Source organism: Lactuca saligna, chromosome 8, assembly GCF_052625555.1.
Source record: "Lactuca saligna cultivar CGN05327 chromosome 8, ASM5262555v1, whole genome shotgun sequence".
In the NCBI taxonomy this organism is placed as follows: domain Eukaryota; kingdom Viridiplantae; phylum Streptophyta; class Magnoliopsida; order Asterales; family Asteraceae; genus Lactuca; species Lactuca saligna.
This window is the reverse complement of record NC_136424.1, coordinates 36,367,504-36,390,673: the sequence shown is the minus strand read 5'-3', so window position 1 is coordinate 36,390,673 and position 23,170 is coordinate 36,367,504. Positions and strand designations below refer to the sequence as shown.

The following is a 23,170-nucleotide window of genomic DNA, read 5'->3' as shown; positions in this document are numbered from 1 at the left end:
GCTAAACCCTAGGTACATTGGACCCTTCGAAATCATTTCAAGGGTTGGTCCAGTAGCCTACAAACTCCGACTTCCAATCGAGCTTAACAAAGTACATCCAGTATTCCACATATCAAACCTGAAGAAGTGTTTGTCCGACGAAACACTTGTGATTCCACTCGATGAGATCGAACTAAATGAAAATCTTAACTTTGTGGAAGAACCCGTCGAGATCATGGATAGGGAAGTTAAACGAACTAAACAGAGTCGCATTCCAATAGTAAAGGTCCGATGGAATGCTAAGAGGGGACCTGAGTTCACGTGGGAACGAGAAGATCAAATGCAACAGAAGTATCCACATCTCTTCCCCAGCCCCTGAGACTCTTCTTTTGTATTAAAATTTCGGGACGAAATTCCCTCTAACGGGGGGATGATGTAACAGCCCGTTATTTCAAGTCAGTAAAAATCGAGTCCTGTAACCTCTTTGAGAAAGGAATTAGAATATCATCGAAAAATGAAGTATTCAAAAACTCTATTTGGAGTACACTATGTGGTAGTTATCGTCTTAAGATTTCCAAACTTATAAATAACACAAAAATCCGAGTTATAACGAAGAAATTATGATCATTCTAAGTTTTCCGACAAAAACCGGCAATACGAAGTTGCGTAAAAACGCAAAGTTTCAATAAAACACTTTCTGACCTTATGTGTCTAAATGGAAGTCATAGATATCGTTAAACTACAAACATGCATAAAAAGAACGCTTAAATTGGACATCGTATGAATAAGTTATGAATTTTTAAAGAAATTCCTTAATCACGTCATTTTAATAAATAAATAATAAAAATAATTCCGGAATTTGCCAACGGAATCTAAACGAAAGTTGTAGATCGTAGTCTCACCTTCGCGGGGATATAAAGAACGTCAAAAACGGAGTTCGTATGAAGGAGATATGAATTTTTGAAGTTTGATAATTAATTTATATATAATTTTTATTAAAAATTCGGTATTATCCGAAGAGGAGTCAGCGCCCTCATCCGAGGTACGCGCTGCGTACCCGAGGAGCTTGGCCTCAAACCTTCCATGTCTCCCTATGCGAGGCTACCGACCCGCCCGTCCGACCCGCCGTCCCATCCGACCCGACAGCCTGAGCCGTCCCATCTGAGGTCGAGGCAGTCGAGGCTTCGGTCACGCATGACGTACGCGTACGCGCTGCGTACGAGCGTACGCCCCGCGTACGAGGCTTCTCAGGCCCCCCTATAAATAGCATGCGAGGGTTCCCGGGAAAATGGCTCATTCTCTCTCCTTTTTCTTGCGTTTTACCTCGTTTTCCGTGCTCGCACTACCCCGAAGCCCTGGTCATTTTGTGCAAGTCCCGAAGGTCGATTTTACTCCCAAGGAATCCCGACATTTCCGAGGAAAATCCATTTCCCGAGACGAAACTCTGCCCGGTTTTCCATCTTGCTATCTTCAAGCTTTCAAGTGAGTTCATACCCCTTTCAAACACACTTTAAATACATTTTAAATGCTTTGATACTCTTTTAGGGGGGGGGGGGAATACAAGTAAACATACGGTTATTATCGTGTAATTTATAAAGTTTCACTTCGCTTGTTTTACCGAACAAATCACTTGGAACCCATTACTATTATGGAAAACTCTTGACATACTTTGTGTGCATTAGACTTATACAAAGTATATAATGATTTCAAAGTACCTTTCATTGTTAAGTCGTGTTATATATTCTAAAAACTTATGACTTTGCTTGTCAAACATTGTGAAAAAGGATAAACTTTGCATACAAAACTATCACTTTAATACAGGCTTAGTTGAGAATCCATGAGACGTGTATATCTTCAAACGTTACTTTTCTTTATTAGAAAGTAATGCTGCAAGTCCTGTCTATAACCAGAGTCTCCCGTTCGGAGAACGTGTCAAATGTGTATAGATCTATACGGGAAGTCATGATCCTGCGCCCTGACTGTTAGCTACAGTCCGTCTTTTGGGGTGACAGTTGTCATAACGCTGCGACGCCTGAAGAACGTCGTTACAGGCATATTATGTTTAGTATGGTTATAAAACTCATCGGATATACAATTATTATGGTATTATGCTTTTATGAACGAGTAGCTATTAAAACTATTCTTCATCTAACAAATGCGATCTTCGTATAGCTTTATTATATAAAACTATGACACAACTTTTGAGAACGTCGGTTTCTTGCGATTTTCGGTCTTAGGGACTGCCATTTATGTTAGGAAAATAAGGGTTTTTCCTGCATACAAACCAAACAACTAATAAGAAAATAAGGGATTTTCCTGGTGCAATTATTTACAACTTATAACACGAACATTCGTATGCATTTCATACTTTCATAAGAAAATAAGGGTTTTTCTTGAAAAACACAACAACTCGTATCTCAACCATTAGGGAAAATATGGGATTTTCTGGATCTAATACATTCACTTTCAACACAACAAATCACAACTCTTTACATTTAAAATACTGCGTTTTCTGGAAAACATACACCCATTTTGGAATGGCATCCAATTTTTCTAAACTACTTATAAACTCACCAACTTAATTGTTAACACTTTTTCTTTGAATTAACTTGTATTCTCAGGGAACCGCTAAGCAGGTTTGGGAATCAACTTTTGGGATTAACGCGTTGGCGTTAATTACTTCTTTTGAATGATGTTTATGTATTTACCTTTTGAACATGTAATGAGTACAATTATGTAAACATCTTGGAAACTTTAATGTATATGGTGGTGCGTACTTTCCTTTCTATGAACTGTTATGATACTGAATATGACGTCCTCCGCCCCCGAACGTTTCCGCCGTTATGGTTTGGGGGTGTGATAGAGAAGTTGCTTGTTAACTTTCTTCTTATGTCCCCCATGCTTCTAAAAGGCTACCAATACTTTATATTATTATAATATAAATGTATATCTTGCATGAGAGTATATAAGGAAGACATTTTCATGAGTTATTGGCTAGTTATTCAAGCTCTTTTCTTCACTTCCATATGATAGTCATAATTTATTCTACTTTCATCGTCTCCTTTTGAAGCTAGTTTTTGGTGATTAGAAGCCCTCGTGAGTTGTCTCCTTTAGTTCTTACTTGAGTTGAGTACTTAAAGGCTTCAGAAAATCAAGAATACAAAGAGGAACTAGCGTTCCAAGCGCCTTAATCTTGATGGTGGACACTTATACATAAAATCATACTCATTGACTTTTCTATCTTCATTAACACCTGAAAAATAGTGGATTCAAAGGCTTCAAAGGTTGTCATTCTAAAACATTCATTACTTGTTTTAATATCATTCTAAGCTCTATAAATGGATCCTAGATGGTTTGATTTTGTTATAAACACTAAAATAAACTTGTTATTTTTAACGCTTCTGTTAACCGGTTTTTATGAAAAACACACCTATATTATGTACCAAAATCCATAATCGCACACTTGATCGGAGGAGGGTGATGTGGCTCCTTGCAGAGAGTGACACGTGGCGGCATTCTGGTAGCTAGTTAGAGTTGCGCCACACACCTTTTATTAGCGCGCGCCTTCGCTTGCGCTTTAACAAATTTTCCAAAATTTATATTTTATCCATATGAGCTCCATTGTTTATGTTCTTTATATCCACATGTAACTATCAACGAGATCTACATAGATTTCGTTAGCTAATTGTCACTTCATTTTTAAAGCTATATTTTTAACAGGCATAGACTGTATAAAAATCATAATTTTCTCATACAATATCTGTTCTCAACCTTCTTTATGCCGACGGATAGGTACTTACGGGATCTTCAACTCTCATTTAGATTGTTTTTCCTAACAATCAAACAATTTCATTTTTTTTTTGAATTGTATACTGTTGTGCTGAAACTTCTATATATCGTATCTTCCTTATATGAAGTCAGATTTGGACGTTCTCTATATGCATAGTTTTATGATTACTACGACTTTCTTTTAGATTGCTTAGAATGATAAGAAATCCATCTAAAATTCATATTTTACGACGCGTGTAGCCATGCTTGTAACATCTGTAAAAATCATGCCAAATTTTAACTTTTTTAAAACATTTCAAAACCAAAGATTATTACAAAACTTGTTTTCAAAATAGTATAGTATCAGAGTATCCCATAATCAAATCATAAAAAGTAAGGAGGTGTACGATCACGCCTTCGCCTTCCCGTGATAATCAGAAGTACATGAAACAAAATCAACAACTGTAAGCCCGAAGCTTAGTGAGCTTCCTCAAAATACCAACACAATACAATCATAATCATATCATAATAAACAAACAACATGCTTAATGAGCCTTCAGCCTGATTGTACTGCCTCACATGGCATTTAGCTTATCTGGAACGCTCCCAAGCCTTCGACACGCGTGGACCACCTCGTAGGGCCTACAACCTATCCAGACCTTTCGTCGGTCCTTCGGCCTGACTGGACCACCTCGCAGGGCCTTTAGTCTATCCGGACCACCTTGGGTATGTTTGCCTTCAGCACAAAGCATGATCGCCTTAACCCAACCCTCAATTAAACAATCACGTGCACATAAATATCATACGCTAGCATATATAATAGTCAAACCGATGTAACAGATCACTAAGCATAGCAACATCCTATAACTAGGAAACATACCTAACCGGTCACTAACATAACATCATCCTATATACCAGGATACCGACCTAACTAGGTCACTAAGCATATCATCATCCTAACTACCAGGATGTAAATCAATAAGCATATCATGCAATAACCCAAATACAAATCTGAAAAGGGCCGACATTGGTGCCTTCGACCCTGTTAGTATAGTGAGGACCACTCACCTCACGAATGTCAAACTATAGTGCTAAGATCAAACTCTCGAATCACAGCCACAAACTCCACCACCTATATTCATCATAGAACCACTTCCATAAATTCCCAATTTACTAAAATACCCTCAGTAGTCAGACTTTTCAACCCTTGGTCAAAGTCAAAGTCAACAATCAATGTCAACAGTCCATGTTCACCCAGCTCATCAACTGCAGTTCACTGACTCGTCAAGTCCTTCCAGTACTCGAGAATCGTGAAAACCATAGTTGACTCGCCGAGTTTCCAGACAACTCGTCGAGTCCATGTGTGTCCAAAAGTCGAGAAAAACCCTATCTGACTCGTCGAGTCCTCTCACTAACTCGCCGAGTTCATGCAGAAACCAACAATAACCAATCTTCATCGGACTCGCTGAGTCCCTTCAGTCCATTTACCATTTAGACGTTTTTAAGCTACCCCAAAGCTCCAAATTGTAGATCTAGCTTCCTAAGGCACATATTCCATGTAAAGTTGCAGAATTTACGTGCATGCAAGGTCTTAAAGGTTTAGAACACCAAAACCAAGTTTAGAATGAGGTTTAGGGCATGGTGAGAGGTCAATACAAGGTAAAGCTAATAACTTTATGAATTTGGGACATAGAGGAGTCCAGATTTGAAGTTACAACTTTAGATCATGGCCAATACCCGAAATGGTTCACATATATGCTAAAATGGCCCTAAACTTAAGCGTGGAGAGATCTAGATAGAGAGAAGTCATTACCTTCCAGATTATGCCAAGATGAAGTAGAAGTCAGATATAAAATATTCTCCTTGTTCCAAGCTCCTTAGACTTTAAGTCCTTTCCACAAATTCACATTCCAAGCTTCTTAACACTCAAAATGGAGTAAGATTGCGATTAGGGTTTTTTCTGAGCTCAAGGGGAACGGTAATTGAGGCTTGTGGAGGCTAATGACCCATTAAATAGGGTGCACAACCCTGGAAATTAGGGTTTTATTTTCCAGCTCCCACTCGTCGAGTTAGGGTCCTTCGACTCATTGAGTAGGTTCAATAATCCATGTGGGCTAACCCGCCTCTACACGACGAGTTAGGGAAACCAACTCATCGAGTAGGTCCATAAACATGTATGTAAAGCTTTAAAACTTATACATGGGAGTCGGGTGTTACAGTGCTGGTTTAATCGTGAAACTTCGAAGAAGCATAAATTCTTCAGACGAAGTTGGATTTCAAAATTCTTTATATGTATAAATTTAAGAGTTCTTTATATATAAGAGCCAAGGTATGTATCAGTAAGACATAACTTTGTCAACTTACACAATTTTACTACACTCCTAATCGACGTCTAACTTAGGCATCAAATAACAATGCCATGGTCCATCCATCAGGATCGCTTTCTAACATATTGTTTGTCCACCTTTTGCAGTGTGCCTTATAGATTGCAACATCTATTGTTAGCATTTTTTTTTATTTTTGGCTATTTTATGGTAAAAAAAACAAATAATTACTAATATATATATATATATATATATATATATATATATATATACATACATACATACATACATATGCATACATACATACACACAGTTAGGTTCATATGTGGATGTACTTATATTGTGCGAACGTATGGATAGTCTATTATGTGAGAATGACTAAGAAAATTTGGTGCTTGGATTGTGAATACGTTTAACCTTATATAACTATTATTATCATCATGCATTTTCACTAATTAAATCATTTATAAATGTATTATAGACTTTATTTTCATGATTATCATTCTGTCAAAATGTGTTCCTGATAATTATATTCTGTAAGAATGAGAATGAGTGAAAGACGGTGCGTGAGAACAAAAATGAATAAGAATTAATAAGAATATATGATAATGACGATATTTATGTGAGGTTGAATGTTATTGTATTAACAAACAACCTATTATTTTAGTTATTCTTATAAAATATCAGTGTCCACACATGTCCAAACAATAGATGTCATCAATATTTGAACGCACACAAATATATATATATATATATATATATATATATATATATATATATATATATATATATATATATATAACAAAACTAAAATCTCACTCCTCCCATCTCTTATCGTACCCCTCCATTTTTTTCTCTCTCTTTGTAACTCTTTTTCTCATCTTTTTCTTTGTCACCCTTTATCACCCTTCACCTGGAAATCAAAAATCACACATACATATTAACAAAAAGATTCAGTTGAACAAGACACCCAAGTAGACCAAAATGAATCAATTAGACGTAAAACCTTCACCTTCTTCTTTCCATGTTCTTAAACCTATAAACAGAAAAATAATATTTGGTTTTAATTTGAAGGAGGAAATGTGTTTCTCATTTAGTCTCCATCATTTATATATGAGTTGCAAAGATATGACATGTTTTCTCCATAAATTAGTAATCGATTTTCTAGGTTATTCAATCAATTTTTGAGTTTATGAAACCTAGAGCGACCGAGATGTTAGGTAGGGGGAGGGGTGGTTTAGTGTCCGGGTGGGAGTGATAAAAGCATGATAATTTTTTTTATTTTGGATCTTTTATACAGGGAATTTGTAAACAAAGTTCCAATATTATTGAAAAAGTTTCACTTTAGTCCAAATTTTTTCTTTAAACAATAAAGTCTCGATCATTTGATTTTATATGATAATATGTTATTTTCTGTTTAAAAAATAATTTTTTTGTTATTTTGAGAAAAAATGAAATAATCAGGACTTTTATATTCAAAATTTTATTTTTAGAACTAAAATGAAATTTTTTTCCAAAAATATTAACTTTTTTTAATATTTTCAAGTACTATTCAAAATTTTTTATGGACTAACTTTGAAGTTTTCTCTACATATATTGATGAGAATTTTTCTATACATAGGGTACATAACTGACTGGACAGTAGATCTCTCTCTCTCTCTCTCAACACAGTGGTTTGGAAGTAGACAGTTCCAACGTGATTGTCAAGGAGAGAAAAGAAGGATTTTGAATGGTTCTTTAAGATTTTAAACCACACCCATGTATTTAAACCTGTAAAAGACAACTTTTAGGAAAAACCTTTTTGATTTCGAAGGGGTAAAAGAGATGGGAAGTTGCGGGAGGACTGGAGCAGTAAGGCAATACATAAGATCAAAGGTTCCAAGACTTAGATGGACTCCTGATCTTCACCGTTCTTTTGTTCATGCCATTGATAGACTTGGAGGTCCTGAAAGTAAGTTTTCTTTTTTCCCTTGTTATTAATTAAGCTCTTGTAGTCCTCCAATGGCTGATCATGGTGCTCTTATTATGATAATGATGGTGTTCGTATACGTAGAAGCTACACCAAAGCTTGTTCTTCATATGATGGATGTAAGAGGACTCACCATTTCCCATGTGAAAAGTCATCTTCAGGTTCTTTTTCTCATCATCCTTCTGCCTTTTATTACTTTATATTCGAAAAAAAATACGTCTTCCTCATGTGAAAATGTTTTTTTTATTTGATGTTATACAACCGGTTACAGATGTATAGAAGCATGAAGAGCGATGGAAATAGACAAGGTATACTTCTCTTCCATATATTCTGTAAAAATACCTTTTTTCTTATTCATACGACTGAAACACCATTTTCAGCCAAACTAAAAAATTCTTAAAAAACATGTTCCAAATCTCTTCATATTTATTATAACTATGGTTTTATTATTTTTTTATTCCTTTCTATTAAAACAAGTACCGTATATATAGAAAGATCCCAAAAAAGTTGCCAAAATTGACCCATATTGGTTATGAGACTTTATCAGTTGTCTGGAACTCCCAACTTGCAAGACATGATCTTTGTTTGCCAAATTTTGTAAAAATCTAAAGAACAACGGTTAAAATTGTTGAAGTAATTTCAAACGTCAGATCGTCTTTTTGGAGTAGAATACATAAATATATATGCGTCCTTTTTTAACTATTGTTTCCCTAAATGTGGTTTCCTGAGTAAAATTGAGAAGCAAAGAATGGCATAAATTTTTAGTGTTTGTGTTTTTATAGATTCATCATAACACCATGTTTAATTCGTTTTTCTTATTTAATTTGGGGTTGATTTTAGTAGAGTGAAAACACAAACACACTTTCTAAAAAAAGAAAAGGCTTTCTCACATGCCATCTTTTTGTCTCTTTCTGTTTATTTCATATTGTAGGGACACTATTTGGTCTCACTTATGCCAACTAATAATGATTTTTGTAAACTTATCTTAGAAGATGAAGATCCCAATTCCATTGGATCACACAACAGAAGGCAATCTCTTGATGATCATCATGATGGGTGTCTTGATCATAACCATCATGACCATACCCTTCATCCTCACAGCTTCATTTACACTCTCCCTCCTAAAAGGTTTGCATGCTCATAATATAATTAACCTACAGTCATCCATGTTGTTTCTTAACTTATGCATTGTTTAAAGAGACACAACAATGTTTTGTATTTTGTAGAAAAGAGCAAGAAGAATCAATTGGGAATCTCAGATGGCAGCAGCCTCCTATTTCTTTTTCTTCTTTCCAACATTTTATCTTGCACCCCTCCTTTACCCATGTAAATCCTCCTCACCCACAATCTGATTTCCTAAAGGTACTTTCTCTCTCTCTCTCTCTCTCTCTATATATATATATATATATATATATATATATATATATATATATATATATATATATATATATATATATATATATATATATATATAGTGTGTGTGTGTGTGTGTACGGAGAGAGGGAGAGGGGGAGAGAGGGGTTGTTGTTCATAGCAGCTTTTAAACTCTAGTAAACAAAGTAGCATGATTTCTTGGCATGCATGTGTAGCTTTCAAAGTCAGAGAATATGCTGTTGCTAGAAAAACCTGCTCGGTTGCGTGGACATTGATACTTTTTCTGGGTTTTGTTTTTACACCATTTCTGCAACCCAACTACTTCTACGCAAGAATTTCTGTACTTTCTACATTGTGTTGTCAAAACATATGTATGCAATCGGAATGGGAATCTTTTCTACCAATACATCCATGTCTTATATCGTACCTAAAACATAAAATATAAGATTAATATATGAGCACATCATCTAATTTGACCATGGTCCGAAAACATGCATGCCGTCGATGTTAGGGCAAGGTGCGATTTTTTTTTCTCAAAATCTTTTTGTTTGTTTTTTTTTTTTTTTTTTTTTCAGATTGGGTTTTTGTTTCTATTAGGGATTGATATAACTATTTAAACACTTGACATATTTTATATAAATATTTTTTTATGTGATGTTTTTTTTTTTTTTTATATACAAATAGTATCTTTAAATCATGTTTTGGAAAAGGTCATTACTTTGCCATAACTCGTAAATTTAAGACTTGACATTGCTACCATACCATCATTCCATTTCAAACTTGAATTTGACATGTCGACCTAAGTCATTATCAAGAATTTCTTGGAATGATCTAGAAAGCTTGAGTTAAAACTTACACGATATTTAATATAATTTGTATTTAAAACGTTCTTTGTACGCAAGGATGGTTGTTTCGTGTGGAAAATTATGGCGTGGATACACTTTTTTAGGTGAAAATTTTCAAAGAACGTAAAGTGGTTAGGTAGGAGATTAGGTGCTTCTTGATTTTGTAGGTGTTTTTTCTCTTATTATTTATGATTTTAATTCTCTTTGATTCGAATACAAAATAGAAGAATCTTATAAACCCTAGTAAGTTGCATCTCCACACGATTCCTATACGAATAGTTGTATCACCACAAGTTTGTTTTCACACTTGTGTACACAACAAACTATACATACGCATGCATTACATACGTTATATAATATATAGAGGTTAAAAAACTTTATCATAGATTTTCTTAGTTCTTACAATGATGATTGGTTTGACAGATTCCCAAACAAGGAGATGGAAATTCTGGATCGTTTAAGAGAAGGAAAATGGAAAGTTCGACAAGCACTGAAGATGAAGATGGATATGGATTATTGTTGACACTTTCATTGCCTCACCCCTCAACACAAAGTAGTAATGCTTCATCAACGAGTGAAATCAGTGAGGTGTACTCGAAGCCTGATGTTAACGATAGTTCTTTGAACAAGTGTAGTGTTAATTTAGACCTATCTATTGCCTTTTGTGGCAACTGAATATAAATTAAATAGGTTTTTTTTTTTTCTTTTAAATGGAATTGTTTCATTCCATTTAACTAGGGTGGCAATAAAGACATTTTTTCTTGCAATGTTCCTATTTTTTTTTTTTTACTGTGACTTTACCATTAAAAGCATTTACGGATCGTATGGCCATATTTGAAGCTTAGTCAGTAGGAGGGGAGAGAAGTGAAATGAATAGTGGTTCTTAAACAAGTTGTGCATATTGCAGAAATAATGCCACAAGTCATTAATAAGATAAATGGAGGTGCAGAGAAAGAATTAATTAATGACCGAAGAAAAAGGTCCCATCATATTTGACTTCATCCTGGAGGTACTGAATTAAATCATGAGGAATTTTGGATGTGTTTGAATCATAATTATGAGATTTTAGTTTTTTGTTGGTGCAAAAAAAAGTATGGATGTTGTATTTATTAAAGAGAAAACTGTAAATTGGGTTATTCGTTTGTAAAAAAAGAAAATTGGGGTTTAAGTTAATAAACTTTCAATTTTACATATATAATTTTTATGATCATGTTTTATTCAGCAATTAGTGGCTTCATGATTTTTTTGATTACTTCATCTCTTTTTCTATTTTGTATTTATATATCGAAGAATTAAATAATGTAACCCTTATAAATGATTTTTATTTATTTATTTTTTACAAAAATAATATTTTTTTTATTGTAAAGTAACAATATTTTTGGGAAAACATTATTCTGGAGAGGTCTTCGGAATTCTGGAGTATGATTATGTACCATAGTTTCGGAACACTTTTTGTTTTTTTTTTTCGTTTTTTGAAGGGTTAGATTCCGAAAGGCATCCGGAACACTGGAGTATGAGCCCACCAGTTTTTATTTATTTTAAGAAGTTTTGTTTATATATTAAATAAAATGCAATTAATAATCTTAAAATCAACAAAAACCAAATAAATTTATAAACTAAACGGATTTGTTTGAAGTAATATTACAATGTTCAAATCATCTTATTCCTTGTACTCCAAAATATTTCCGGCAGTCGTTTACGATATGATATAGCCCATGTACTGCTTGGAACGTCTAAAGAATATGACTTCTTAGTGATCAATGCTTCTAGGAACCAACATAAAAACACTCTACAATCCCCTCTATTGTTAATCTGTTGTTGTGCTTGTGATTTCTTTTCGAGTGCCATGTTGAAACTCTCAAGTGAGATTGAATCACTTGGTTTGGTACCCCACTAGTTGATACCTACTAACAGTCTGTGGATACGGGCTTGCATATTGATAAACCAATCCTCGGTTTCTGAAAAGTAGTCGCTCTTCTAATGATTATCGTATATTGCTATTCGGAAAGTCTTAAAATTGAAAGCACCCAAAAACCAGTGAGCAATTGGTATATTGATTGGGACGTAAAGATAAAAAAGAGTTTAGAAATAATTAAACATCAAATAACATTTTGTTACATACATACTCAGGTAATGTAAGCGAAACACAATTATACCGTATTACAGTCTGCCCAAGCTGGGTAAACGGATCCGACATGTCACTCTAGTCAAATGCATCAATGTTGAAAGTTGTCGGTACAACTGTCCACCAAGCGTCTTCATGTCTACGCTCCACCAACAGTGAGATCCTACGTGACTATCCGTATACATGTAGTAGAAGTGTAGTATGTAAATGAGTAGGCTAATAATATAATAATGTAACTTACATCACATTCCAACCACCCTACATGAATTTTGGCATATAAGCGCGTCCAAAATTCAATCGTCAGAATACCGGTAAAAAAACAGTGACTGAACAACACCAATCCATCCTGTTTTTTATAAAGAGTGTGTATGGAAGGTTTTAAGAGATTGTCCAACGGCGTTAGATGTTGTCGTACGACATCTTTCATTTTCATTTGTATCATGGGGACTTATACCATATGGACATTACTTTTTTCCGCATAGAATGCCGAAGCGCTTGTCGGGGGGGGGGGGGGGGGTATTCATTCTGCGAAATCTCGTTTACATTCGATGAATGAACAAATAGAGACGGTTTCCTAGGTCCGTCATGCAACAGGTGTTCGGGTGTGCATGACCCGTAATCGTGGTCCCATAAGTAAATGTCATTGTACTATGTGTTACCAAAATCGTCTCTGGGAGTCTTATTGATAACTTTAGAACCATAGCTAAAGTAGTGTCATGCTCTGCTAAACGCCGATCCTTTGAACTCAACTGCTCGCGACATTCACTGAGCTCATTTTTCAATTGACGGACCTCGTTTTTCAAGTTACTAATAATTTGGTCAATGTCAGTTGATGGGTTAGCGGTCGGTTGTGGTGGTGGTGGTAGGTGAGATGGATCATCTATCCATACCTTCTTTTGTTGAGGCTCTTGGATAGGGGAATTTTTGGGTGACGGTGTTAGGGAAAGTTCCATATCAACTTGAGTGTCGGGAAAATCAGGTCCATTAATCCATGCCGAGCTAACTATCCACCATTCAGCATACATCTCATCTTCTATCGGATCCAACTTCTGTACGAGTCTATTATCCCACTAACAAAATTATACACTTATAAATTAGCATAAATTATAAAATTAATATATATTTAAATAATTAAGTGACCATACATTGTTGATTTGTAAAAACTATTGCATTCGGGCTTTTTTAAAGCCCTCAGTTTTGATCATTCAACAGCCCGAGGGATCATATTTTGTTGTTGGGTACCAAACAAACTGCTTATCAAAAAAGTATCAAGAATCCATATTTGAACTTTAGCAAACAAATAAATAAAAATTTGTTAGAGTGTTAGAAAACAAAAATAAATAATAAAGTTTTCATCATATACTTACCTTAAAAGCGTATAAAAATCCATATAGGGTGTAGGTCATTTTTTTGAGACTGTTTCTCTTTCGATTCGACTGGATGTATATGCTTGTCAACCTTATTGAATATAATCTCTAGCTGTGAGTACAATTGATCCCAAATTATCCTCTCCATGGATATCTTCCACATAAAAAGTTAATTAACAATTAAAATTCTAAAATATATTATTAACAATAAGTAATTATAATCTGTAATTTAAAAATTGACAACATTATACCTGTTAAATTCATTAATGTTAGATCACAAATTGAAATACTCTTCTATAACATACTGTTTAGGTAACCACCCATTGAAACCCTTATCTGATAGGTATAGAAGATATACACAGGCTGCATCCTTGTCTGATAACTTATTAAATGAATGTTTAAACACCTTAATAACATCGTATAATTTGACCAATACATTCTGTGGGACCATAGGAAAAGCACGAGAACAGAAGGTGGGGTCGGATGCAGAAGCAGGAGAATAGTCACAAAACTAGAAGCCGATGATGAGACAAAATTCTTTTTTTCCTAAAAGACAGCTCGTAATCCCCAATCTCAAAAAGCATTTCCTCTACTTGGCTTCAGGGGTCGACGCCAACTTTATGGCAAAAGACGTAATATAGAAGCAAATGATCCCCATCTACATTAGGATTGTCTAACCACCTCCCAAAACATGTATTCTAGAACATAGTCTCACATTCGGGCCTGTCTTTGAATGCCGTAAGAATTTGCCGACCGATTTTGGGTTTACACAAGAGTGAAATGGATGTATCAAAAACCATGTGATGTTGTACAAATAAAAAATGTGTTATCACTTCATTTTAAAAAGGAAATTACCAATATCCCGGAAATGGTCAATATTTCGGACCAGTTCCTCATGTTCCAGACGATTTCATCGTGTTCCGGATTAGTTCCTCGCGTTCCGGAGACTTCCAGAATGAACTTTTAAGATCCAGAACACTATATTTCGATGTAAATCAACAATATCTAAACATCTAAACTACTATTTAGTTGGTCCTACAACAATGAAATCTTTAATTTAAACTCCAAAATGTTTTCAGTTCATTCAGGAGGTGCTCTACGAATTCCGGAATAATAATAATAGAATAATAGGCACCTTAAACCAGCAAGAAAACAATGTAAAGAGAAGACGAAGAACATACCTGTAAAATAATGGGGTCGTACTGCTCTTCTTCCATGTCGGAGTTGCGTGTCGTAGATCGGACTTGCGTATCGGAGATCCATTTGACGATTGGAATCGAAAGTCGAAAGATCCGGAATCGCGTGTCGAAATCAGAATCGGAAGTCATAGAAAGATCCATAATAAAGGTGAAGGTACAGATTTTTTAAAATTATATTCCAGAATTTGAAATTCAAATTTTCGATCCGGAACTCGAACAGGTAGTCCGGAATGGCAATTCTTGACCCATGGTAATGGGTCAGCCTACCCAAAAGTTGTACGAAATAGGTTCCGGAATGCCCCATTCCGGAATAAGTCTCCAATTTAAAAAAAAAGGTTATATTTGTAAAAAACACCCAAAAAAAGGTTAGATTACTCAATTACCCTTATATATTTAGTCGATAAATAAGACCAAAATAATATTTCTTTTCACCACATCAATTCATCTTCATCGTAATCCGCCACCGCCGCTCACTTTCCATAGTTCCCAACAACACCCTCCTACCACCAACCACTGCTACTGTCATCTCTCGGAATACCCTAAACAATGACCACCTTTTCTTCACGGTGGTCGTTCTTCCTCCTCCCACCACCACAGTCATCATTCATCAGAGTTATGGTATTATCAAACACATCATACATATCTCAATACTTCTAGGCATGGAGTTAATGAAATAACAATAGTAGTGTTGATGAGTCATCGTTATGTCCATCGCCTGTTAAATTTCCCTCTTTCAGAAATTCGTTCTAACCCATCGTCATAAAATCCTGATTTCAAATCCTTTTAAAAAATGAATTCATTCCCAAATATTCTACTAATTCATTTCCCAATGTTAAATTTAGTTCATCCTTGCGATTTAAACTACTTCTGTTGGCACGAAAATTGTGACATCATTAATTTTTATGCCAAATAAAACTTTTTCTTTATGCTCATTTAAAATAGAGTATCATTTTGTAGAATATCATATTGCAAAATTTGTCCCAAGATATTTTCCTTAAATATAAATCAAAGTTAAAAACATATTTAAGAAACATTTTAATATTAAAAACCTTAGATGTCAACACTGATACAAAAACATAAGCATAAACTAGTCTTTAATGGCCTTATAACACTTTATTATATTAATGACCTAAATCTCCTTTAACACTTGACATATACAATCACTTAATCCATATCATTTTTACAACTAAATCTGATAAAAATAAACTTAGTGGGCCAGACTTGGGAGCCTGGTGAGCAAATAGGGTTTTCAACCCATAATAATATAATTAAATCTTATATATATATATATATATATATATATATATATATATATATATATATATATATATATATATATATCTCACCAAATAGTTAATCCAATTACACATTGCTGTTATTCTCGCTCCCTTATCAAAAAATGATAATCTCAAGGGAATTATCCTAAAGGATCACTATAAGAAACGAGCACACAATACAAATTTGGGGGTTCTGTTGCAATATATGTCAATAAGGTAACCATTAAGGGGGATAGAGTACTCGAATGAACACACATATACTCCCGGATAATATGATTAATTAACACTTGAGAGATAAAATACATGTTATGTGTGTATATATATTGTGGTTTATATGTGTGAGTGTGCGGTTACTCTCTTCTAAACACATAAATATAAAGCATCAGCTATGAAATACGTGCTATGTGTTATATATTAATTGTCTATATGAGATGGGCTTGGAATTGATGTTTTTATATGGGTGTTAAATGATTTAAACTATATATGTAATTTATATATACAAATATGTTGGGTAGAACATGGGTAGATGAAATAGTTGATGTGTGTTGAACGAATGTGATAAGAGAAAGGTGAGGATATAATGGTGATGATAATTAGGTGATGAGAAACAGGTGATGATAATTAGGTGATGAGAAATAGGTGATGATAGAAAGGTGATGATAATTAGGTAATGATAAATAGGTGATGTGAGATGAGAGGAGATACCATAACCTTGACCGGCGATGTGGAAATTTGGCGATGTAGTCATCTACCAGAGTAGATATGGCGACCACGGACTATTCTAGATGACCCCGTGGAAACACCAGCAGGCTGATAACCTGTAGGTGATGAATTACGAGTCGAGGCGATGTTGTGGCTACGTATTCATGCGATGATACTCTAACCCTTACTATGAATTACGAGTCCAGGCGATGTTGTGGCTATGTATTCATGCGATGATAGTCTAACCCTTATTATCACTTACTAGTCCAGGCGATGTTGTGACTACGTATTCATGCGATGATCCTTAGGAACAAATATACAAGGAAATGTGATGTAAGGAGATGAGAGGTAAATACGATGTAGGAGATGACCCTTAGGATAATTCCTTAGGGAAGGTACTTAAGAAATAAATGGAGATAACGGGGATGGGTAATTGGGTTGATTGTTTGATGATTGAATATAATAATTATATTATTGTGGGTTGAAAACCCTATATGCTCACCAGGCTCCCAAGCCTGACCCACTCAGTTTAATTGTATCACAGGTATCGATACGAAGCTGCTTTGCACTGAGAGATTAAAGTAGATGTAAATCATTAGTGTAATTGAATGTAAGTTCTGTTTATGATTATATGTCTGTATCGGAACATGACATCCCAAGGTTTTATTATTAAATGAAAATACATTCTCTTTGAGAAATGTTTTGATAAGTTATTATCATATCTTATTTTGGGAACAAATTCCGCAACCGTTTTCTTTAAAAGATTACTCTGATTTTATAAAACAAAGCATAAACAAATCGGTCTTTTCTGGCCATGAAAATGGGGATGTCACAGTTGGTATCAGAGCATTAGTTTAAGTGAACTAGGAAATTGTAGGAAATTTCTAGACTTAAACTTAGAATGCTAAGTAATGATTGTGAGGAGTGTGTCTAAAATATGTTAGGTAGTACACCTAAATTGACACAAGCACTAGTTTATTTTAGGAGTGATGCCTAAAATGCTTTTATGTGGTAAATGTTATATGTTGCCATATATGATATTATTTGTTCGGATCTATGGTCTGTTGCTGACCGGATCTTGAAACCTTATGTGTGTAGGATTCTAAGCGTACGTCTACGATATTAGAACTAGCATGTAAACGTTTCGGAGTGATAAGGATGATTTGAATATCTATCGTGAATAAGGATATAATTTCACCTTATTCGTTGTATAGATCAAAAATGACAAGAACCAGGAGTAGAGCTGGAAATGTGAACGAAAATGGGAATCAACCACCTGTGGTTGAGCGAGTGGCTGTTGTAGCAGCAACACCTGAACAAATTACAATGGCTGGAGTGCGAACCATGATTCAAGCCATGATGGTTGAACAAAAGGAGGAAATGAGACAATTGTTGATGAACAACAGGAGTGAACCCTCAATAAAAGTTGAACAACCTGAGCTGAATGAGGGGCAGTCGGAAGAAGGGAACTATAGTGGGACCATTGGTCAAGCCAACCCACCAATAGTTCGCCGAAACAGTCAGGATGGAGACAATGATGGACGTGGATTCAAGTACAAGGATTTCATGGCATCCAAACCACCATGTCTTTCTGGGAGCCCGACACCGGTGCAAGTCATGGACTGGATCTTCGAGATGGAGACAATGTTTGAAAGTTGCGAGTGTAGCAACAGACAGAAGACCGCTCTTGCAATCCCTTTGTTAAAATCTGGAGTACTGAGCTGGTGGAAGTTACTGGCTCGTTCAATGCCCAAGGGGGGAAGCTAGCAAGATGTCTTGGGAAGAGTTCGTGGAGCAAATGAAAATGCAATACTACTCTGAGCAGGATCTTCTAGAAATCAACAACGAGTTCCAGGATTTAAAGAAGGGAAAATTGAGCGTCACTGAATACGCTACAAGCTTTACGGAGAAGATGAACCTAATTCCAACTGAACTTTCCAAGGTCAACAAGTTTGCCAATGGATTACCAGCGGACTTTGGTCCGATAGTCAAGCAAGCAACCACTCTGAAAGCCGCCATCTGGGCAGCCATGAATGTTGAGACCCAAATAAGGGAAAAGGGTCTAGAGAGAGTTGAAATTGGAGGGAAAAGGAAACATGAGGGATCTTCAATGATCGACAAAGAAACCAAACTCTCAAAATTCGGAGGAAAAGATGAAGCCAAGTGGTGTGAAAAGTGCAAGAAGAAGCACTTCGGAAGATGCGATGGAGAAGTGACTTGCTATAAGTGTGGTAGGATCAGTCACTATTCCAGAGATTGTACGTTCGATAATAGGAAGTGTTACGAATGTGGAGATGGTGGTCATATTTTGAAGAACTGCCCAAAGAAGGACAAAGTTGCAAAGAAAAATGTACCGCCACAGCCATGGGCATTCCACATGATCCTCGACGAAGCGAATCAAGGATGAGGAATTTATATCCAACGATCAAGTTATGAAGTAACAGTGTGAATAGTAACTTATGATGTAGCCTATTAGAGGCATAGTATAGGGTGAACTTGAACTTTTGTGTAATAGTTTCAAGAATTAATATAAACCCTGGTTTTGTTATCTGGTGTGTTGAATGATTATATGATTTATGTATGGTGACTTGGTTAACTGCGAGACAATACTTGGGACGAGTATGAGTAGGTGTGAATGGTAGTAGAGATCTATACTACCGGAAGCACAAGACTCGCACTTGGATTAGGGAAAGTCGCAAGGTTACCAAGAAGCTAGTAATTGATTTCGTTTTATTCAAGTTTGTCATTACCCTTGTTTCGGTAATGGCTAGTGGGATGATGGTTATTCCGACCCCAATGGTCATATTAAATTGAGTCCGACTACGATGATAGGTCATTGGGACTCGACCCATCGGTTAGTTAAAATAGATGAATGAATGTATTTACCCTAAGAAGAAGAAGGAGTACACGATAAGGATTTATTTTTGTAACTTTAAGATTTCGATTGAAAGTCCAACATAGTACGAAGAGTAGATGCAGGATTGAGCATCAAGGTTATTACTTAGGATGGAGAGATAACTTATGGAGTCTGTATACGAATCCTATTTCGTTAATGATTTCAGGACATAATCATCCTAAGGGGGAGATAATTGTAACGCCCGTAGATTCGGGCTAGTCAATTTAGAGACGATAGGCGTCAAAAATGAATTTTTGATGAAATATTATTTAGAATGAATAATCTTAACTACGTTATAGTATATGTTACAAGGTTTCCGTACATATAAAGAACGCCAAAATCCGAGTTATAACGAAGAAGTTATGACCTGTCGAAGTTTCGCGACAGAACCGGCACGACACAGCGCGACGTAAAAAGTGAATTTACGTTAGAGCGATATTTAGCCTTAGCAATCTAAATGAAAGTCGAAGAATACGTTAAACCATGAGCGTGCATAAAAAGAACGCCCAAATATGACTTCGTATGAGGAAGTTATGATTTTTCGAAGTTTCGACTTAGCATTATGCAGCCCGAATGCTCGATTTGAGACCGAGCAGTTTTTAGCCGAAACAATCTAAATGAGAATTGAAGATCTCATTAATTGTAGTAAAACGATAAAAAGATAGGCGAAAACGGACGTCGGATGAAGAAGTTATGATTTTATAACGGAGTTTTCCTGTCCCGACCTACTAAAAATAAATAATTAAAATAAAGTCAAAATTAGCCGACGGAGTCTAAACGAAAGTTGTAGATCGTAGTCTTACCTATGCGTGGATATAAAGAACGTTGAAAACGGAGTTCGTATGAGGAAGATATGAATTCTTGAAGTTTATTTAATAATTTCGATATTTAATTTAAATAAAAATTGGCTGATATTATCCATGGAGGGAGTCAGCGACCTTATCGTCGTTACACCCTGCGTAATGAAATTTACGCCTCGCGTAAATCGGGCTTCAGTCCCCTATAAAAGGAAGTCGAGTGCAATTGATTCAGTTGCTCATTTCTTCCCGTTTTCTCGTGTTTTTGCATCGTTTTTCGTGCAAGAAATATCCCAAAGCCCCGGTATCATTCCCGAGCCCCGAAGCAAGTCCCGAGGCCCCGAAGATCCCGAGAAGTGCAATTCTCGAGCCGAAGCTCTGCCCGCGAGGAGTCCGGTTTTTGTGAAGATCTTCCAGATCTACCGGAGAATACTACTTCTACAAGCCGTAGTGTTGTCCGATCTTCTTTTGATCAAGTGAGTGTGTAGTTACTTTCTTCTAACGCATAATTATGAAGTATTTTATACGAAATACGTGTTATGTGTATATATATTGTGGTTTATATGTGTGAGTGTGCAGTTACTCTCTTCTAAACACATAAATATAAAGCATTAGCTATGAAATACGTGCTATGTGTTATATATTAATTGTCTATATGAGATGGGCTTGGAATTGATGTTTTTATATGGGTGTTAAATGATTTAAACTATATATGTAATTTATATCTACAAATATGTTGGGTAGAACATGGGTAGATGAAATGGTGATGAGAAACAGGTGATGATAATTAGGTGATGAGAAATAGGTGATGATAGAAAGGTGATGATAATTAGGTAATGATAAATAGGTGATGTGAGATGAGAGGAGATACCATAACCTTGACCAGCGATGTGGAAATTTGGCGATGTAGTCATCTACCAGAGTATAGATGGCGACCACGGACTATTCTAGATGACCCTGTGGAAACACCAGTAGGCTGATAACCTGTAGGTGATGAATTACGAGTCGAGGCGATGTTGTGGCTACGTATTCATGCGATGATACTCTAACCCTTACTATGAATTACGAGTCCAGGCGATGTTGTGGCTATGTATTCATGTGATGATAGTCTAACCCTTATTATCACTTACTAGTCCAGGCGATGTTGTGACTACGTATTCATGCGATGATCCTTAGGAAAAAGTCCTTAGGAACAAACATACAAGGAAATGTGATGTAAGGAGATGAGAGGTAAATACGATGTAGGAGATGACCCTTAGGATAATTCCTTAGGGAAGGTACTTAAGAAATAAATGTAGATAACGGGGATGGGTAATTGGGTTGATTGTTTGATGATTGAATATAATAATTATATTATTGTGGGTTGAAAACCCTATATGCTCACCAGGCTCCCAAGCCTGACCCACTCAGTTTAATTGTATCACAGGTATCGATACGAAGCTGCTTTGCACTGAGAGATTAAAGTAGATGTAAATCATTAGTGTAATTGAATGTAAGTTCTGTTTATGCTTATATGTCTGTATTGGAACATGACATCCCAAGGTTTTATTATTAAATGAAAATACATTCTCTTTGAGAAATGTTTTGATAAGTTATTATCATATCTTATTTTGGGAACAAATTCCGCAACCGTTTTCTTGAAAAGATTACTCTGATTTTATAAAACAAAGCATAAACAAATCGGTCTTTTCTAGCCGTGAAAATGGGGATGTCACATGTTCCCGTAAAACAGATAATCCATTGAATAACAAAGGTGAGAAGACATCGAGCGAAGACGTACCTGATTCCTTTTTCATTCCGGAAGATCCTCCTCGGAATGACCCTCCTATTGAAGAAGACATTAAAGTCACATTCGAAGAAGACTCCACCTTGATTGCTGCTCTTCCAACTCAAACTACATTTCCATATATTATTCCATCCACATCCAAAGTTCCAAATGACTTCAGCTTATCCTTGTCCACGGACGAAATTCATATTGAGGACAAGGATGGTGACAAAGGAAAACAAGCTCAAAGTGATCAAGAGAACGAACCCAAGGGTACTGAAGACTCTGATGACTCGAATGATGATGACGACCAGAAATATGAGGATCAAGTTCTGATACAGGTTCATCCAATAACCAAATTGATGATCCAGTTGCTCTTCTCGACCGCCAAGATAAAGTTGGAAAGTTTGATACTAACATTGACAACTTCAATACCAAAGTCGCATCATTGGATTCAAAAATCAAATTGGTGATCTAGTTGATCATCTCGAGCTCCAAGATAAAGTTGGAAAGTTTGATATTAACATTGACAACTTCAATACGAAAGTCGCATCACTGGATTCATAACTCAAATTAATGATCCAATCTCTTTCCTAGATCAAGGTTGTTGCTCCCTCAAAACATGATCAAACCAACCAATTGGATCAACTCATTTATCTCTGATTGAAGCGCACCTTAGAAGAAGTTGAGACACGATATAAATAACATATCGACCATCATATCTCCACTATCTCCACCATTCTCAAGATTCATGACGACATGATTTCTGCTACCAAGGAACTC

General features: G+C 35.7%; 1 protein-coding gene across 2 annotated transcripts; it reads left to right on the top strand.

The window, feature by feature from the left end:
* The first annotated feature begins 7,705 nt into the window (after positions 1 to 7,705).
* On the top strand, positions 7,706 to 11,026 carry LOC145008248 (uncharacterized). 2 transcript variants are annotated; one of them, XM_078966878.1, is made up of 6 exons: positions 7,706 to 8,022; positions 8,125 to 8,201; positions 8,312 to 8,348; positions 9,033 to 9,168; positions 9,267 to 9,402; positions 10,683 to 11,026. In XM_078966878.1, exons 1-6 carry the CDS (start codon positions 7,896 to 7,898, stop codon positions 10,932 to 10,934), a joined length of 765 nt encoding a protein of 254 aa, XP_078823004.1. In that variant the 5' UTR covers positions 7,706 to 7,895; the 3' UTR covers positions 10,935 to 11,026. The 2 variants fall into 2 exon arrangements, with proteins under 2 accessions (XP_078823004.1, XP_078823002.1); XM_078966876.1 differs by having other exon boundaries at positions 9,030 to 9,168.
* Positions 11,027 to 23,170: the final 12,144 nt, after the last annotated feature.

What these genes read in the sequence shown, in the direction of transcription:
- LOC145008248 (XM_078966876.1), top strand. Translation starts at nt 7,896, where the DNA reads ATGGGAAGTTGCGGGAGGACTGGAGCAGTAAGGCAATACATAAGATCA. An exon ending in GAGCGATGGAAATAGACAAG is followed by an intron (nt 8,349 to 9,029) that starts GTATACTTCTCT and finishes AACTTATCTTAG; the next exon opens with AAGATGAAGATCCCAATTCC. An exon ending in CACAATCTGATTTCCTAAAG is followed by an intron (nt 9,403 to 10,682) that starts GTACTTTCTCTC and finishes TTGGTTTGACAG; the next exon opens with ATTCCCAAACAAGGAGATGG.